General features: G+C 37.9%; 1 protein-coding gene and 1 pseudogene across 1 annotated transcript in view; one reads left to right on the forward strand and one right to left on the reverse strand.

The window, feature by feature from the left end:
• MAOA (monoamine oxidase A) overlaps window positions 1-19,055 on the forward strand; it is a 63,269-nt gene that overhangs the window by 26,733 nt on the left and 17,481 nt on the right. Inside the window, exons 4-8 of the mRNA XM_006917905.3 lie at window positions 12,212-12,316; window positions 13,077-13,168; window positions 15,542-15,683; window positions 18,201-18,350; window positions 18,626-18,785. Of these exons, the coding sequence (XP_006917967.1) occupies window positions 12,212-12,316; window positions 13,077-13,168; window positions 15,542-15,683; window positions 18,201-18,350; window positions 18,626-18,785 (649 nt within the window). The remainder of the gene's footprint in view (window positions 1-12,211; window positions 12,317-13,076; window positions 13,169-15,541; window positions 15,684-18,200; window positions 18,351-18,625; window positions 18,786-19,055) is intronic.
• On the reverse strand, window positions 8,672-9,013 carry LOC102878501 (annotated as a pseudogene).

The raw sequence follows: 19,055 nt of genomic DNA on the forward strand, positions 1-19,055 counted from the left end.
CATTAGATGTATTTCTAGATATTTTATTCTTTTCATTGCAATTGCAAGAGGAATTCTTTTTTTCCATTTCTTTTTCTGACACTTCGTTGTTAGAGTATAGGAATGCTATGGATTTTTGAACATTGATTTTGTATCCAGAAACTTTGCTGTATTTGCTTATTGTTTCTGATAGTATTCTTGTGGAGTCTTTGGGGTTTTCTATATAGAGAATCATGTCATCCACAAATACTGACGGTTTGACTTCGTTTTCTATTTGGATGCCTTTTATATCTTTCTCTTGTCTGATTTCACTTGCTAGGATCTCCAATGTTATATTGAATGAGAGTGGCGATAGTGGACAGCCTTGCCTTGTTTCTGATCTTAGAGGGAAGATTTTCAGTTTTTCCTCATTAAGTATAATGTTGGTGAGGGTTGGTCATATATGATCTTTATTATGTTAAGATACTTTCCTTCTATACAGATTGTGTTAAGTATTTTGATCATAAATGAATGCTGTATCTGTCAAAGGTTTTTTCTCATCTATTGATATCATCATATGATTCTTATTTTTTAATTTGTTTATGTGGTGGATCACATTAATCAATTTGTGTATGTTGAACCATCCCTGCGCCTCTGGGGTTAAGCCTAATTGATCATGGTGCATAATCTTTTTAATATGTTCCTGTATTCGGTTTGCTAGTATCTTATTTAGTATTTTTGCATCTGTGTTAATGAGAGATATTGATCTTAGTCGTGTTTGTGTGGGTGTGTGGGTGTGTGTGTGTGTGTCTGTGTGTGTGTGTTATCTTTACCAGATTTTGGTATCAGGGTAATACTGGCCTCATAAAATGACAGGGGAAGTATTGCCTCCTCTTCAATTTTTGGAAGAGTTTGAGGAGAATAGGTATTAAATCTTCTTTGAATGTTTAGTAGAATTCACTGCTGAAGCCATGCGGTCCTGGAGTTTACTATCTGTCTATTTAGATTTTCCAGTCCTTCTTGATTCAGTCTAGGAGGTTGTATCTTTCTAAGTACCGGTCCATTTCTTCTAGGTTATTAAATTTGGTGTTATATACTTTTTCAAAGTATTCTTGTATGAACTTTTGTATTTCGGCAATGTCAGTCATAATTTCCCCTCTTTCATCCTTGATTTTGTTTGTGTATTTCCTCTCTTTTCTTTAGTGAGTCTATCCAGGGGTTCGTCAATTTTATTAACCTTCTCAAAGAACCAGTTCTTTGTTGCATTTATTTTTTCTATTTTTTGTTTGTTTTTAATTTTATTTATTTCTGCTCTAATTTCGATTATTTCTTTCCTTCTGCTGACTTTAGGCTTCATTTGTTCTTCCTTTTCTGGTTGTTAAGATGAAGCGTTAGGTTGTTTATTTGAGCACATTCCTGTTTTTGGAGATAGGCCTGTAATGATATGAACTTTCCTCTTTTGACTGCTTTAGCCATGTCCCACAAGTTTTGATATGTTATACTATCATTATCATTCATTTCTATGTATCTCTTGATCTCTCTTTTTATTCTTTCTCTGACCCACTTATTCTTCAGTAGCATGTTGTTTAATCTCCATGTATTTTTGGTTCTTCTTGCTTTCTTTTTGCAGTTGATCTCCAGTTTCAAATCATTATGATCAGCCAGTATGGTTGGTATGATTTCAACCCTTTTATATTTGTTGAGGCTACCTTTGTGTGTCAGTATGTGATCCATCCTTGAGAATGTTCTATGTGCACTAGAGAAGAATATATAAACAGAGATGGAAAGCTCTGTAAATGTCAATTATGTCCAGTTAGTCTAATGTGTCATTTAAGGATGTTATTTCCTTATCGATTTTCTGTTTGGATGATCTGTCCATTTCTAATATTGAGGCATTTAGGTCACCTACTATGATAGTATTTTGGTCTGTTTCTCCCTTTAGTTTTGTTAATAATTGCTTTACATATTTCGGGGCTCCCTTTTTGGGAGCATAGTTATTAATAAATGTTATGTCTTCTCGGTGCATGATTTTTACCTGCTTTTAACACCTTTCCATACCAACTCATGAAAGGTGTTTCTTTTGTCTTCAAAGAAAGTTATACTTTTACTTTCAGCCCCTCTTTGTAGGAAGTTCAAGAAGACAAAGGTGTTAGACACTTGTAGGGATGCTTCTTGTCATATCTTTGTCTCTTTTCTGTTAGTCACCTAAATTCATCCTACCTGATGCTATGCATTTGTACTGCTTTTCACCTGTAATGTGCCTATATATGATTTACTTTATTTCAGCATCCAAATGATCCTATAAATAAGCATTGTTTCCCCTCATCTTACAGATGAGTAAACTGAGGTTCAGAGAATTGAGGAGCCAAAGTGAGGCTTTCCAGCTCTTATACTCAGGGTTCTGCGGGCTACATTACATTGTTCCTTATTCTATGGGCAGAAAGTCAACTTGTGAACTCCCCTATAAACTGCTCCAAAATGTGACAAAGGTTAACTGCCCCTTTGACAGTAGGGACTTCTCTGGACCTCAGGTGCATGTAAGTGTCTGGGAGCCATATGTGGTGCCATATACCAGACTGACTTATTCTCTTCTCTTGGACCCTGAGTCATAGATCTGTAGCTCCTCTGGCCTTCAGTGAACACCTGCCACCTGAGCAACCCCCAGGCCACTCCAGTTAGGTTCACCAGGCTTAAGACTACAGATGGATTGTAATATTGTGTTAAAATATTAAGTCCAGAGGTCTAGGATATGGTTTAGAATTGTTGGCTATATATTCTTTCTGATAAACGATTTATGTAAACTTATTAGTCAAAGTATGATTGATATAAGAGTATCAATTTTATGCCATGATACCCTGCTTGATTTTCAAAAGAAAGAAAAAGTATTTAAGGTAATTCATATAAATCAGAGTAAAAGATGAAAACAAGACAGTTAAGTAAGGACAAGCAAGTGGTAATAGGCCCGTGCTCATGTTAAGAAATTCTGTTTTTGTTGTGGAAATGAGGTAATGCAAGAGGGATTTTTTTTCTCTAAATTACAATTATACATATGTTTTTAAAAGTAGAGAGACTGAAAATGTTTACACATTTTCACTTTGATCTATCAAGTATTCAGTATAAAGATATATTGACATAGCTTGTAAAAAATAGTTTTTATTAACTTCCTTTCTTATTTTCCCCTCCATTTATTTATTTTAGGTCACAGGAAAGCTTAATGACCGAAATTACTCATAAAGCCTTGTACTGTTTAGAAAGCTAAGATCAGCATTAGCCATTTTATCTCAAAGGCTCCTTTCTCTTATAAACTTTCAGGGACAAATCTCTAATTTAGTTTCTAAGAGAACAAAGTTTTTACTCAGTTGAAGTGACAGCCCAGTATATAGCAAAGTTGAATTAATTATTATATATTTTCCTTCTCTCTATTTTTTTCTTCTAAATAATTATGGTAAAATACACATAACAAAATTTGCCATTTTAACCATATTCAAGTGTATAATTCAGCAACATTAAGTACATTCACATTGTTGTGCTACCACCATCCCTCTACAGAACTTTTTTCATCTTCCTTCCATTCATTTTTAATGGGGAGTTGATTACTACAGAAATTATTTTCTAACTATTCAATGAGAAGTAGTCTAGAGTCACCCTTCTGCCTTGAACTGGCCTTCCCTGGCAGCGTAGAAAGGTTAGGTCAGAGAACAAAGGATTTCTCTGACTAAGGTTCCGAAACTTTGCAAAATGGGGCCTCGACCTTTTGCTTAATAGCAAAAGGAACCTCGTGAATGGAATGAAACATTACATAAACAGCTTCCTCAAGAGAAATTGATCTAGCCTCCACAATAACCCAACTCTTGGAGACTTTGACCTTTCAGGTTAGAATGTAGTTGCCAATTTGAGATTAAAATCTCCTCCTTCCTCCCACCCCTTTGCTTTCTACTTCCTTCCTATTTCTCCCTTCTGAAACCCCTACCCCCACCCCAGAGAATGCACCCACTACCCCAACCAAAAGGCTTAATTATTGGTCCTGAATTTTCAGACGAGATCGGGCGCATTCAGGGTGGTATGGCCGTAGAGAAGTCCTGAATTTTTAATTTTTTTCAGAGTAGCCTTCTAATAGATAAAACCTTAAAATCCCTCTAATTTCCAATGACTCTCATACCTGGTCCATTCTGGTAACTTTATGAAGAAAGGAAGTTACATTGTCCCATGAGCACACACTGACCCAGTCAGACAATCTTTTTGGTCATTTCCCTGTCTTACCACTTAACAGGATTGATGCTACTATATAGCCCTTTGTCTCAGGTGTGAACTCCAAGCTTTCTCACTTCTATGTCAAACTCAATGAACAAATACCTTTTGAAAACCTAGCGAACTTCAAAGTTTTAGTAAGTGACAGTTATTCTTACCTTAGAGATGGGAAAAACTGTTTGAATGCAATTATTTGGTTCTAAGTCCTACAGAAGTGAGTGAGAGAGAGACAGACAGACAGACAGATGTAAGAACCTAGTTGATAACTAACCTTAGCAAACACAGAACTTGAAATTCAAAAGAGATACCTTGTATTTGAGCAGTTCAGTAGTTTCCATAGCATTTTATTTATTTGTTTGTTTGTTTGTCTGTTTATTTAGAGTTGTTTATTGCTTAGTGTTTGGGTTTAAAGCAACCAGAAGAAAATTTTAGGTGGAATCCCAGAAAATTTGAATGTTAATTATAGTTAAATGTAACAAACACTTTCATCCTGAAAGCTGTGAAACTGAGTCCTTTTAATTTAAATGACTTTTCTCATGTCAGACTTTTCAGAGAATTACTGAACTACTAGTCCATTTCCTATTGTTCCTATCACTCTCATGTAATTTGTCAGGCTCAAATGATACACAGTGAACCTTAGCTGAGATTTAATTTTGTGTATTTACCGAACTACCCAGTGGCCTAGTTTCCACTGCCATATCCAGCAGATAAATGTCTCTGAAAAGGCATAAGACTTCAGAGACAATGAGAAGAAATCACTATTGGCTCACAATTGCTGACCAGCAGTGAGTGATAAAGGTAGTCCTGGGACAGATAGTCCTGGGACAGACAGGTGAAGTTGCCAATCTACATAATTATTTGGGTATCCACCAAAGAAGTCCTGAGTATCTGTGACTTTTCCCAATTTGTAGATTTTTTAAAAAAAATACTTTCCTGATATACAAATTTTGGGAAGATGATGCTAAGAATCTCATGGCTCCTAGTTCACCCTTCCTCCCACTGCAAACCCTCATCATATCTTCACCATCATAATCACACAACCCATTGCTGAGGTAAATCCATCCAGTAGAAGAGCCTGGCTATATCTGCCTAGTAACTGGGATACATAAGGTAAATACACTCAGTCAACAGCCTATTTGGCAAGAAGCTCTGCTTTGCCCTTGATACTCTTGACCTATTGTGACATACTTTCTGTACTGCCCAGTTCAAGGGGCAGAGGCCCAGGCCCAAGACTTGGCACAGAGTACTTGCAATTTTAGTTAGATGTGCAAATGATTTCGTTTTATTTCTCCTTTTTGATTCAGTATTGTGGGATGATGTATCCTCTGGCCCAGGAGAAGGCCACATGAAAATATATTCCCACTTGTAGCATTTGGAAAATAAAGCTGGTTATTGCAGCTCCTTTTTCTAGCCCATGTTTTCCCATGTTCTCTCAGGCCCTGCCAGTGCCAGCCAGAATACAAAGAAAGAATACCTAAGGGAATATTTTCTAAGCAATGTTAATCCCAAAACTTTTTTGCCAAAGAGAGGGTTTATTTGTCAGATAAATTTTGGAAGTGCTCCATATTCTTTGAGAGCCAAGATATCCATTAGTAAATTAGGAGTCCTATGAGGACTGGCAATATAGAAAAAAACTGTCTAACTATAAGCCAAGATTTCCCAGATTTATGACCATGGAACCCATTTTCATACAGCATCCATAAAGATCAGAGTGAGAAATGCTAACACAGGAAATGTTTTTAGAGAACTATGTTGCCTAAGAGACTGAGTCTTCCATCTTTTTCTTTTCCCTTCAGCATCTTACACATAGTGAATTATAGTAAATTCGATAGTAATATTAATTATGACTATTTTAGAAAAGGTATGTATGTGGAATTGATATTAAAATTAGTCTTAAATTGTCATTCATTAGAAGGTCTTGTCTGAGTTGAAAAAAGAGGGAGTCATTTGCATAGAAAATGACTGGACCCTTTCTGGGGCCTAGAAGAGCCAAATGTGGTACAAGATGAGCTATAAAAGCAAGAATTCCATTCCCCCTCTTATTTCTTCATTTAACGAGTATTTCTTGGAACCATTCTACTTACAAGTCAATGTGGGTGATAAAAACACGTGTGAGGCATAGTCTTTCTTCTTAGGTGTGTTGAGACTACTCAGGAAAGTAAGGCATGTACATAAATCAGTTTAATACAGTGTAGAAAATGGCCAGGTGCCATGGACCACTATCTTGGGCCTTGAGGGTAAGCAACGGTGTTTGCAAACTACAAGATGAATGCTGCTTCATTTTTGCTCTCTAAATCTCATGTAAGAATCTCTCTTGTGACCTATCCTTACTAGAAATATATATGAAAAAATTCTGGGAAATTCAGTTTAGCCTGAACAAGTTGAAACATTACAAAGCCACCACACCATCTCTTTCCATTGCCATTTGCTCAATAGGCCCACATGCAAAGTGTCATGGCAGCAAAGATGAGCTCAACAATATCCACTCATCAAACCTGATTTGATTTTGGCCATCATTAGTTATTAGGGAAACGCAAGTCAAAACTACAATGAGATACTGCTTTATATCTACCAGGATGGATAGAATAAAAAAGACAGACAATAACAAGTGTTGGCAAGGATATGGAGATATTGGAACCCTCATACATTGCTGGTGGGAATGTAAGATGATTCAGCTGCTTTGAAAAATAGTTTGGCAGTTCTTCAAAATGGGGCGGGGGAGAATGGAGAATGACTATTAATGATAAGGATTTCTTCTTGGGGTGATGAAAATGTTCTACAATTAGATGTGGTGATGTTTGCATGACTCAATATACCAAAAACCATTGAACTGTACACTTTTAATGGATGGATTATAGATAATGTCAATTATATCTTAATGTTGTTAAAGAAAAGCGGCCACTTGTCCTCAGTGTAACATTTTTGTCTTTTTTTTTATCTGCTTATTTCTCCTGAGTTAATGGCATTCCAGCGGGATAGATTTTTTTCATGTCGATTATGATGGCTTTTTCTAGGTAGAGTAGAACTCTGTATATCTGAAGAGAGCTTGACTACCTGCATTTTGAAAGAGGAAAAAAAATGATTTCTTTAACAACTAACGTAACACAATACTGCCATCCTACTGGATGGATCACTTTTTAGATGATTTCTTCATTTAAAGCATTATTATGAATTATAGAAAAGAAACAACCAAAATATTTCTCTTAGAGGCTTGTCACAAAACAGTGGGACTAAAAGGGTGCCAGGGAATTCATATGGGTTGTGCAGACATGTTCCTAAACAAATCCAAAACATGTCTGTTTATTTTCAAGATGGTTAAAGAAAAATATTTGGCAGCTTTCCTCAGTGGCCTGTGATATTCTTTAATAACACTCATTTCCTTTTGTTTAACTATAATGTAAAAATAGAGAGATGAAACTCTCTAGCATGCCAATCAGTAAATGCTACTTGCTTACTATAAACTTGGCTTATCTTATACAACCAACAATAAAGAATGATGTGGGAGCCATAAACTATTATCATCTGGCAATAGTCTCTCATTATTATGAACACTGGTAGACTGAAGATGTGGTTTCTCAAAGGGACTTAAGTATTTTGGGCACAATTCCAGGGACATTGAGTTCTGCTTAACACTAACAATTTCTGCTGTGTCAAAGACATTATCGTTTAAAGATTAAAGGCCACTTTGCAAGGGTAGGAAGGTTTCAGAGTATAGGTACAAGATGAATTTGACCTTTACTCAAGGTTTTTTTCCTTTGATATATATTTTTTTTGGTCCTTGGGTAGTTTTATTTACTAGCCAGCAAGTAAAGGAGATGGGATTCACATCCAAAGCTGTCTCAGGGAAGGGAGGCTTAGCCATTGCTTATATTCACAATTTAACTATGTGTTAACTTCTTCATTGCATTTGGCTAAACTTATTTGGTTACTGTTCAAGCTTATCTGGTTACAGCTGCATCTGTAAAACACTGCTACATTTTGGCATCTCGCAAGAATGATATTTAATAAAAACAACCCAGACCTTGGTACTTTTGTCCTAACACCAAGGCTGCCTGGCGCCCTTCCCTAGGACAGCGGGAAACAAAGGCCTTCTTCCTTGCTTGGCCCTCAGGCCACAGCTGCCCCCAGGGATTCCAGGGAGGTGGGACACATCTCTCTGCACATCAGGATTCCTTGGCTGGATGATCCCATTAACAGCACACTGCTGGGTGTCCATTTTGGGACAGAGGAGGCAGCTCCTACACCAAGGCCAGTCACCTTTGGGAGGCCTAGTGCCAAAGCAGCCTTTTGAAATGGAGAGGTCATGGCCCATGAGCCAGGACACAGTGGGTGGGGAGACCAAGAGTCCTCTGGCAGATAGTCCTGGGTGTGGCAGAGGCCAAAGGTGGGTGGAGCGTGTAGGGTGAGAGGGTGGGGTTGTGCCTCTCAGAGCTTTGTCCTTGAGTGGGTCTTGGGGAGAAAGGCTTCAAAACAGACCCCAGAGCATGGCCAGGAGTTTGGGAGCCAGGGCCAGGGTCCTCGAAGGGGCGAGGCCCGCATCGTTACAGAGGTAGTACTGGCAGCAGGAGGTGGTGGACACGTGCTTGGAGTAGCCATCATACACGGTCTCAAAGCAGCTGGGCACGCAGGACTTGCTCACCTTCATCTTAGTTGGGGTATAGTAAGTATGTGTGGTCATGCAGTAGGTGACCATGGCCGGGTAGTGCATGGGGTTGAAGCAATTCTCCCTGTTGTAGGTGCATACATGGAAGTCCAGAGCCTGGGCCAGAGGCAGGGCCACCAGAAACAAGGCAAGCAAGGGCACCATGGCTGGAGGCAAGAGGGCAGAGTGGGGGTGGGGAGGTGAACAGCAGCTGGTCCTTGATTCGACTCAGGCTGGGTACTGCGGCAGGGCACAGAGGTGGCTGCACAACTCCCTGCTCTCTGGAGCTCCTGGTCTAGTGGCACTGCAGCCCTGCGGCTGCTCTCAGGCCCTCCTCTTGGTCTCACAGTGCATCTTTCCTTGCGCAGGGCTGAGACTGCACCACCCTGGCTGCCCCCCTGCCTCTGCTGCAGAGAGGCCTGCTTTGATTTTTAAAGAGCAGTAGCATTTGGAAGTATTCCCAGAGTTCCCGCCTCACTCTCTTAGGTGTTAAAGGCATTTCTGTTGTGGTTTATGACTGAGACATTGCTGATGCCTTTGTGAGAAAACTACTGGATTACAATTAAGAGACTGAGAAGGATTGGTTAGCAGGCAGTTCTCAGCCAAGAGACATCTCCAGGCCTTTCCACTGCACTTTTTTGAGGATTCACACACACAAAAAGCAGTCTCAAGTTTTCTAGTTTGGAAGCAAGCCATGGAGGAAATAAGCCTTCTAGGGGCTTATGAGAGAAGAAAAGGTGGCATGTAGGTGCCTATTCCTATTTATATGCATTTCTTGAGCAGATTTAGGTTTTCTGTGGAATAAGAGCAGAGAAGCCGGAAAATGCTACGAGTGAAACTGATTAATGAAATCACTTTATCAACTTGTTGCATCTGTCAACAGGATAAAAAAACAAAATGTTTGGTAGGCTTTTATGATCTTTTTAGAATATTCCATGGCTCTAATTCCTAAAAAGGTTGCCAGGCTAGACTCTCCTCTCTCGCTGAACTCTTCACTTCTCCTGCCACCTCCATTTATCAAGGCTCGATCATGGAGTCTTTAGGACTTTCTGTGAAATCATACTGTGGTTGGTATTGTCCTGAGAAGAACTTCATTAGGAATGTGGAACATGTTGTGTTGAATTATATTCATAATACTTTTCTTAATGCCCCCAGACAATTGAGCATATTTAATTTTTTAAAATATTTTTAAAGCAAAGATCAGTTTTGTATGAGACTACTACTTGAGTATAAACACATCTTATAAAGGAAAATGTAGATTTCTCCCAATTTCAATTAAGGAAAGAATTATAACAAGAATCAGCTGTTCTGAAGGCTGCCTGTGAGCTGTTACTTAACCTTAGTCTCTCCCCTTTCCATAGTTATTTTTTGTGTTCTGGGTAAAATGGCTCTGCCCATTTCTCTCAGAATGTGTTTCAGCATTTTCCAAAGTTGACTCTGTTTCCTCAGCAGTGGTCTTATACCACAGAGCATTTTAGTCTCCATTTTACTCCTTAGAAACATAAAAGATGTGAGCAGAAGGTTTATAAGTTTTACATTAAAAAGTTCTCTTTTAGTTGAAAAGTTTAAGATGTCTTTAGAACAAGCCTATCTCAACTTTCCATCAACCATATGAGAGGCCAGAAAACTTAATGTGTATGAGCAAAGGTTTTAGGAGCAGGAAATTTCTGTTCTACTATTGTCTAGCTAATATCCCTGGGCTTTAGTTTCCTCATTTATAAAATGTAAATATTAATAGTGCATGCCTCCCAGAGTTGGGGTAAGCAGTACATGAGATAACGCATATGAAGAGCTTAGGCCAGTGCCGGGCATGGAGAAAGACCTTAATAAGTGATGGGATTGTGCTGATGGTGGTGATAATGATGATAAAGGATTTGGTGTCTCAAAAAGTTGTATTATAGTATTACGACATGGCAATTTCACATAAGAAATCAGATGACATAATCTGCAAAGGTTATTTGAATTTGCTACTGTGGAAGGAAAAATTACTTCTTTGTCACATGATGCTGCCATATATTTTTACTCAGAGTGTGTCTGCACATGCTTGCAAGTGTGCACACATGAATGCAAATGCTGTTATATCTTATGTCTCTGCCTTGATGGTTAGGAGTTTTGCTTTAGCCATTTTTAAAAATCCAACACAGCTCTTAACATCATGTAGTGCACACAGTAAGCTTTCTACAAATATCAAATATGTTTTTATTTGATAAAAAATCAAAATTTCATGCAAAATTATATTAGTAGACAATATTGCAACTTTATGAAGATTTATGAGATGTTTTATTTTTAAATAAATTAAATTAGGAAATAAGGCCTTAGAAACTAACTAGAACTGATATCTTTTTCATAAGAATTCACTCTCCCCTCACCCTTGGATGGGAGCCTGGAGAACCACATTTTGAGAGTGGGCAGAGACCAGGGGAGCTCTGGCAAGTTAGGGGCAGGAACCACATCCATGGTTTTTATAACAGGAAGCATCTGCTCAGCATGCTGTCACAGGAAAGGAGAACCCAGACTCAACCTTCTTCTGTCTTTGGGTGACCTATTTAGGGGTCAGAGTCTTCTGAGTATGTGGTTGGCCATGCTCAGATCACAGGCTCACAGTCTGGCTGCACCAGGAGCCAGAGCGGGGAGAAAGAATCTAGCCCCATCACCTGCTGTAATGGGAGGTGGTAAAAACACATCTAACCCCAGAGGAGGAGAGGTAGTTTTTCAAGAAGAAACCAGGGTACTACTAGGAAAGGGGAACAAATGCTGGGCAATCAAAAATGGCAAATGCCAATTATCCACTTTTTTAATATTTTGATTCTTGACTTTTTAGGCATCGCGTGTCATCTAGCTAGTCTGTATTTAGCCTGTGTGAACTTTAAAACACAGCCTGAAGTATTCTGCTTTGTTATTTCTGTCTTCTATGTGGGCCAAGTCATCGTCCTATTCTCATCTGAGTAAGAACATCCTTCAAAGAGATTAGATAGGAAGTCAGGATTTGAGAGTATTGTGGCATCAGTATTAGATACTAGGATGAGCTACCTTTATATATTTATTTTTTGATTAATTAATTAATTAATTTTTATGGTCACATTGGGTCTATATAAGTTGAAATAAGTTAAAATCTATTATGTTCTATAAATTAAAAACAGGTAACAGACACCAGAGAAATTTTGCCAATTTTATTGAAATTTGGGGCCTGTATAGGTAAAATACATTGATTTTCCATCAAAGGTGATGCTTTTAACACAGTAGGGGATCCTGTTACTTTGAAAATGGCTCTTCTCTTGTTTGGTTTGGGGTTTTTAGATGTTATTTGGGGATTTTAGAATGCCATCCAAATTTAAGGAATTATCCTTTGGTTTTATGTTATAGGGGAGAACTTACCCATTTAGGGGTGCCTTCCCTCCAGTATGGAACCCCATTGCATATCTGGATTACAACAATCTGTGGCGGACAATGGATAACATGGGAAAGGAGGTAAAATGTGTGTTTGAACATGATCTGTTTCTGAAATAACAATAGCAACTGTTTAATATCCTTCCACCATACAGGGAACATTGCTGTGAACAATGATGCATATCATTTTCAAGGCACCCAACAACTCTGCCAAGTTGGAAGTAATTCCACTTTACGAATGAGGAAAATGAGTGCCAAGGGGTTATGTAATTTCTCCAAGACCACACAGCAAAGAAACTAGGATTCAAACTCACATCTCTCCAATACTAATGCCTATGTGCTTTCCAGTCTATGCCACTGAGAATTTATGTGATGTATTTTTGCCAGGCATCCTACTTATAGCTGTCTTACCTATATGTGACACCACTTTAGTAATAAAGGAGAGAAAGATTTGTTTCCCCAAAGTTTTTTTTCTTAGTCTGAGGCTCTGTAACATCACACTCTCAAACCTAAATTGGGGACTCAGAATGGGTGTTAGATTTCAGTAATAATAATAATGATCATCATCATCAAAATTTATTAATTTATATGTCCATGCTACATATTAATTTATTGCATATTTATACATACACTTATACATTGTTGCTATTATTATTATTACAGCATTAAGGCATAGAATCCAAAGAGCTATTCATCCCAACCTCTCCACTATCTATACATTGCCAATCACACTTTCCATCATAGACAGAGAGACCTGTTTTCGGAGGTTCTTCTTAGGGCATCTTGGCAGGGCAGTGGACAGTAACCATCACACTGGATATGGGACCTTCTTTCTCTGCAGATTCCAGCTGATGCACCATGGGATGCCCCTCATGCGGAAGAATGGGACCGGATGACAATGAAAGATCTCATCGATAAAATCTGCTGGACAAAGTAATCTTGACTATTTAAAATATACTTTTTATATTCCCTTTTGATCCTTTCTATCCTATTTTGAACTGTAACATTTTTCTTTATAAGTTATAGAAAAATGTTAAGAGGAAACCTAATGATCTTTTAGTCAGTAGCACCTTTGAAGGCACTTTAGAGATTTCAGAGCAAGTTTGAGCATAAAATGAATTTGAAACATAAAAAGAAAAGTAGGTGAATAGAGAAGAACTTTTTTAATGAAAGAGTTATATGATTTGCAATAAAACAAGTAATTGTGTTTTCAGATTACATAGAGGTCAGCTACAGAAGCAATTTGAAAGATACTAAAGTAATTCCAAATAGATATAAAAATATGAAACTAGAAGTACACTAGTCTATTTTAACAAAAATATAAAGTATATGTCTTCAATAAGAATATGTGTTAGTAGCTGAGTTACTTACAGATCATTCAGTCATCATTTTAGGGCTGGCATGTGAAGGCACTGTACCAAACACTGAGGAATGGTGGTGAATTTGTTAAACGGGCCCCTACCCTCATGGAGTTTATATTCTTTTAATAGGAGCATAGCATTATAAACAAAATTACATAATGCTAGGAGAGTGACTGTAACAGTGAACCTGAACTAAATAAAGGAGATATTCTTTGATGAATCAGTCTTTAAACATAAACCAAAAAGTTGAAGGGTCAACTAAAAATAAGCCACAGAGGATGGGAGGAGGCAAAGAAGGTTGGAAGGTATAAAGGCATGGTGTTTTCTAGGAATGCCCCATAGTGGGTAAGGACACAGGAAATATGGATGGGGTAAAAAAAACAGTATGTTCTCGGAATGAGCCACAGTGGATGGTGGGAGACATGAAAGATGGATGGTGTGTGTGGATGGTATCTTCCAAGAATGAGCCAGTTGTTGGAGACAGGAAGAGTAGATGGTGTGAAGGAATGGTATCTTCTAGGAATGAACCTTAGTGTATATAAGGAAACAGGAAAGATGGATAATATGGTGAGATGGTATATTCCCACTCAATAGAGGAAGACATGAAAGGTGGATAGTGTGGGGTAATGGTATCTTACAAGAATGAGCCACAGTGGATGGGTGAAGACAGGAATGATGGATGGTGTAGGGGGATGGTGTCTTCCAGGAATGAGTCATAGTGGATGGAGTGGGGGCGAGAACAAGAGAGATGGATGATGTGAGCAGATGGTATCTTCCAAGAATGAGTCACAGTGGATGGGGAAAAAGCAGGAAGGCTGGATGGTGTCAGGGGTGATATTGGTATCCTCCAGAATTAATCCACAGTGGATGGGGAAAGAGGAAGGCTATAGTGGTTGGTATAGGGGATGGTATCTTCCAGAAATGAGCCACAGTGGATGGGGAGGTACAAAAATAGAGTTTATATGAGGTGATGGTATAATCCATGAATGTACTACAGTGACTGTAAGGGTAGACAAGAAAGATAGATGATGTGAGGGATGGTTTCTTCCAGGAATGAGCCACAGTGGTTAAGGAGAGATATAAGAGATTGAATATGTGTTTAGATGGTATTTGCAGCAATGAGCCACAGAGGATGGGGCAAGACAGAACCAATGGATGGTGTGGGAGAATGTTATCTTCTAGTAATGAGCCAGTTGCTATGTAGACAAGAAAAGTGGAGGATGGATGGTACTTTTCAAAAATTATATACAGTGGATTGGTGCAGACCTGAAGGATGAATGGTATGAAGGGTGGTATATTCCAAGAATGAGCCACAGTGAATGATGGAAGTTATGAAAAGCGGGTGTTTAGAGAAGTTATTTTCCAGGTAAAGAGAACAGGGAACGGCTTTTATAAAGGTCCTTTTGCCATGAAGACCATTGAAGTATTTTAAGCAGAGTGGCTTTGTGTTTTTTGTTTTGTTTTGTTTTGAGTTTGGGGCTCTTAAAAGACTTCATTGGCTATAATGTAGAGAAGCATCAAGAAGGAGCTATAAGATTACTAGATAGGGATGACCATGAAGAGCTACCATTGTTGTAACCTAAGTGATGGGCAGTGGTAGCCTGGACCAGAGTGAGGACAGTGGAGGTGGAGAGTAGAGAATGGTTATTCAAGTAAATGGGAGCAAATATTCTTAACTATCCCTAAGAAGCATATTGACCTTTTGGACTATACTGGGATTAGCATATTTGGAGCTAACCTATCATTTCCTAAAAGCAAAGAAAAAGATTATTTTCCCCAAGAGTTAAAATATGCATTCCTTCAGAAATTGAGTTCATGAGTTTTTTTTTTTTTTCAAAAGCCATAAAAATGTTTTCTAACCATACTAAATTGTGTTTTAAAAACATGATATCCTGTGAAGCATATATGTATTTACCTCTGGCATCTGCTCTTGTTCCGTGACCAGCACTGCTAAGCAGTTTGCATCTCTCTTTGTGAACATCAATGTGACCTCTGAGGCCCACGAGGTGTCTGCCTTATGGTTCTTGTGGTATGTGAAGCAGTGCGGTGGCACCACTCGGATATTCTCGATTACCAATGGGGGCCAGGTATGGAGTGTCCATTCTCAGATATAATAAAATTTGTGATTTTTGCCCTCAGCCAGATCAGCATCTTAATAACTGCTTTCATATTTTGAAACATGAATGGTTACCAGCTTAAAATAATCTCAAAAAACTTTTCTGAAAACAAAATTTCTCATTTCCTTTTCTCATTCCTAAAAATAAGTTCACAGCTAAAGAATGTTTCATTTTGAATTAATTAGATTTCAGAAATTTGGTTCTTTCCTTTTGGTGGTAAGTAAAATTATGTAGGAGGAACTAAATTACTGAAATAACTAATTTCCAAAAATTTCTAGTACAGTTGTCCCCACCCTTTATTCATGGATTCTCTTTCAGCTGTTTCAATTACTTGTGATCAGTTGCATTCAGAAATATTAAATGGAAAACTCCAGAAATAACTAATTCATAAGTTTAAATTGTGCACTCTTCTGAGAAGTGAGATGAAATCTCATGCCCTCCTACTCTGTCCCACCTGGGACATGAATCATCCCTTTGCCCAGTGTATCCATGCTATAGATGTTCTCTATCCATTAGTCAGTAGCCATCTCAATTATCAGATTGACTGTCACAGTATCACAGTGCTTGGATTCAAGTAACCCTTATTTTACTTCATAATGGCTCCAAAGTGGAAGAAGAGTAATGATGCTGGCAATTCAGATATGCCAAATAAATGCTGTAAAGTGTATGTATGTGTAGGAAAAAAAGGTATATATATGGTTCAGTACTGTCCTCAGTTTTAGGCACCCACTGGGGGTCTTGGAACATATCTCCATCAGATAAGGGGGTGATTACTGTACTTGTAAAATTATTGTACTTAGTCATCTCTGTTCCAGATATAAGGCTTATTTGTCCCATTCTATATCTCAATTATTTCGTTAACTGTTATAGAATGGAAGTGACTGTTCTTCCTATTCACATAGTGATTTATGGCTACTCTTTCAATAGTAAATTCTACATTTTGGATTCTAAATTTTTGCTGTGAACTAGTATTTGCCTGGTTCCATACCACTGGTAAATCTCCAGAACTCCCCAAGATGTCTTTGTGGCCCCAAGAGTTATTGCCCATTTGATCCTTAGCTTTAGCAAATGTAGGACAATTGTATTTTTTCTTTTCTTATAGGCAGAAATGACACATTATTCCTTTTTACCTGTATTTTACTTTCTGAAGTATATTGCCTCATATTTTGTATTTATATCCCTCATTCATAGGAGCCAAGAAGATACTTCTAGCCAAAACCTACATGAACTTTTGGAAAGAACAGTTCAGATTATGAATTTCAAACAATTACCACAATATCTTTATAAAGAACTTAGATTTATCTGTTAATAATTTAATTCAACCAATACTAGACATGGGGAGGTAGACAGTGAATAAGATGGAAATAGTCCATGGTCTCTCCACTACACTAAAATTCAAAGTAAGTCTTGGAAAACAGGGGTCAAATTATAAATTAAATAGTCCCAGTTTCTTGAGGAGTGACAGACCATGAATGTAGGTCTGAAATACTATGAGAATATTTTTATAAAGAATTTTGGTGGTATCATTAGAACAAAAATCAGTTATAAAAGCATAAAAATGACTGCATGGCTGCTCATGCAAGCTTTTCTGGCGGAGCATGATTGAAGTACATAATTGTCAAATATTGGGCTGTGCCTCAATGCCTATGTGTATTTCTAACTATTCAGAGAATCTTCTATAACAGGCTAAATATATTTCCCTGGTTCTTATAAAAGACATTGTATTAAGAACTTAACTTCTTAAACTGGAACTATTTCCATGGTTAATACAGCAGATCACAGTGGGACTCATGGTCTTATAGGGCTGCTCAAGGGAATTATTTAACAACATCTAGAGGAATAGACAGGTGCTTAGCGTTTATCCTTTTCCCCTTGCATTGAAACTTTTAGATATTTTTTCAAAAATTAATTCAATATCTGAGATTTAGATTCTTAGAACATCATTTGGTGATGATCAGATGATTTCTAATAGCACCCTCAGCCTGTTCTCTTGGAGAACATTTTAATCTGCTTAGAAAACCCTTGGCTTGGGGTTTTGAGAAACCTAGGGGAGTTAGAAAGTGCATCCTTGTTTCAATAAAACTAGAAAAAAATAACTTAAAAAAAAAAAGGAATCACATCTTCTGGGGAAGTACATCACTCTTCGTTTCTCAGGGCTTCCTCCATGCACTGCACTCTTGGGCATTTGAAGCCCACAGATTTTTTGATATTTGCATTCAGTCAAGGGACTACTATTATAAGGGAACATTTCTTCTGATTCTGTGACTTTATAAACTAGTAACAGCTTATCATTGCCAGAAACTGCAGAGCATGATAATCAAGGTCTCTTGGTAGACTGCTTCTGTCCTAATGAGTTCTTCCAACATTTAAGTATGCAGAAGGTAGAGGTATGGCCAGTGATTTTTCTGGAGTTTTTCCAATCAGTGGCAATATGATATTTCTTCTTTGGACTTTTATAATGTTTCTTTTCTTGCCTGATTTCTGTAGGAACGGAAGTTTGTAGGTGGATCTGGTCAAGTGAGTGAACGGATAACGAACCTCCTTGGGGACAAAGTGAGGCTGAGGCATCCTGTCACATTTGTTGACCAGTCAGGTGAAAACATCATCATAGAGACATTGAATCATGAAATATATAAGGTAATTCAATTTAGTCAAAAAGAGCGTATATTAAATAGGCCTTGTATCTTCTGTAGCTTCTAACCAAATATAATCCAAGCAGTGACATAATTAATACCAGCGTGTTTCCAACTCAGTCTTCTAAATTATCAGCCTTGGTTGAATGCCTTGTTGTTGCCTCATTCTGTATGGTGTTACTGCTCAGTGTCATTCAAAACGATAAATATGATGTTTCATGCCCTCTGTAAATACTGTGACTCATGTTTGAAGTGGTATTTTATGTTTGTGTGTTTTAGTGCAGATATGTAATTAGTGCCATCCCTCCAACTTTGACGGCCAAGATCCACTTCAGACCAGAGTTACCGACTGAGAGAAACCAGTTAATCCAGCGTGTTCCAATGGGAGCTATCATTAAGTGCATGATGTATTACAAGGAGGCCTTTTGGAGGAAGAAGGGTAAATTACATTTATTCATGTTTAAATTGTATTAAGTGAAGGAACCATACTTTTTTTTAGGAATGTTATACTAGACAGTGAACAGAAAAAAAGATAAATACTTTCAAATTGGTAGAGAAAGGATCAGAAATCTCAGTAGCCCCTCCTCATAACCCCTTCAACACAAAATGACCCCAAGAGTACTTGCTGGCAATGAAAGGTAAGAAAGAGATCCCATCAGTTTCAGGGCTACCATTATCTTGACTCCTTGCATATGTCCTGCCACTTACT

The sequence above is a fragment of the Pteropus alecto genome, unplaced genomic scaffold (assembly GCF_000325575.1).
Source record: "Pteropus alecto unplaced genomic scaffold, ASM32557v1 scaffold77, whole genome shotgun sequence".
NCBI classification, from domain to species: Eukaryota; Metazoa; Chordata; class Mammalia; order Chiroptera; family Pteropodidae; genus Pteropus; species Pteropus alecto.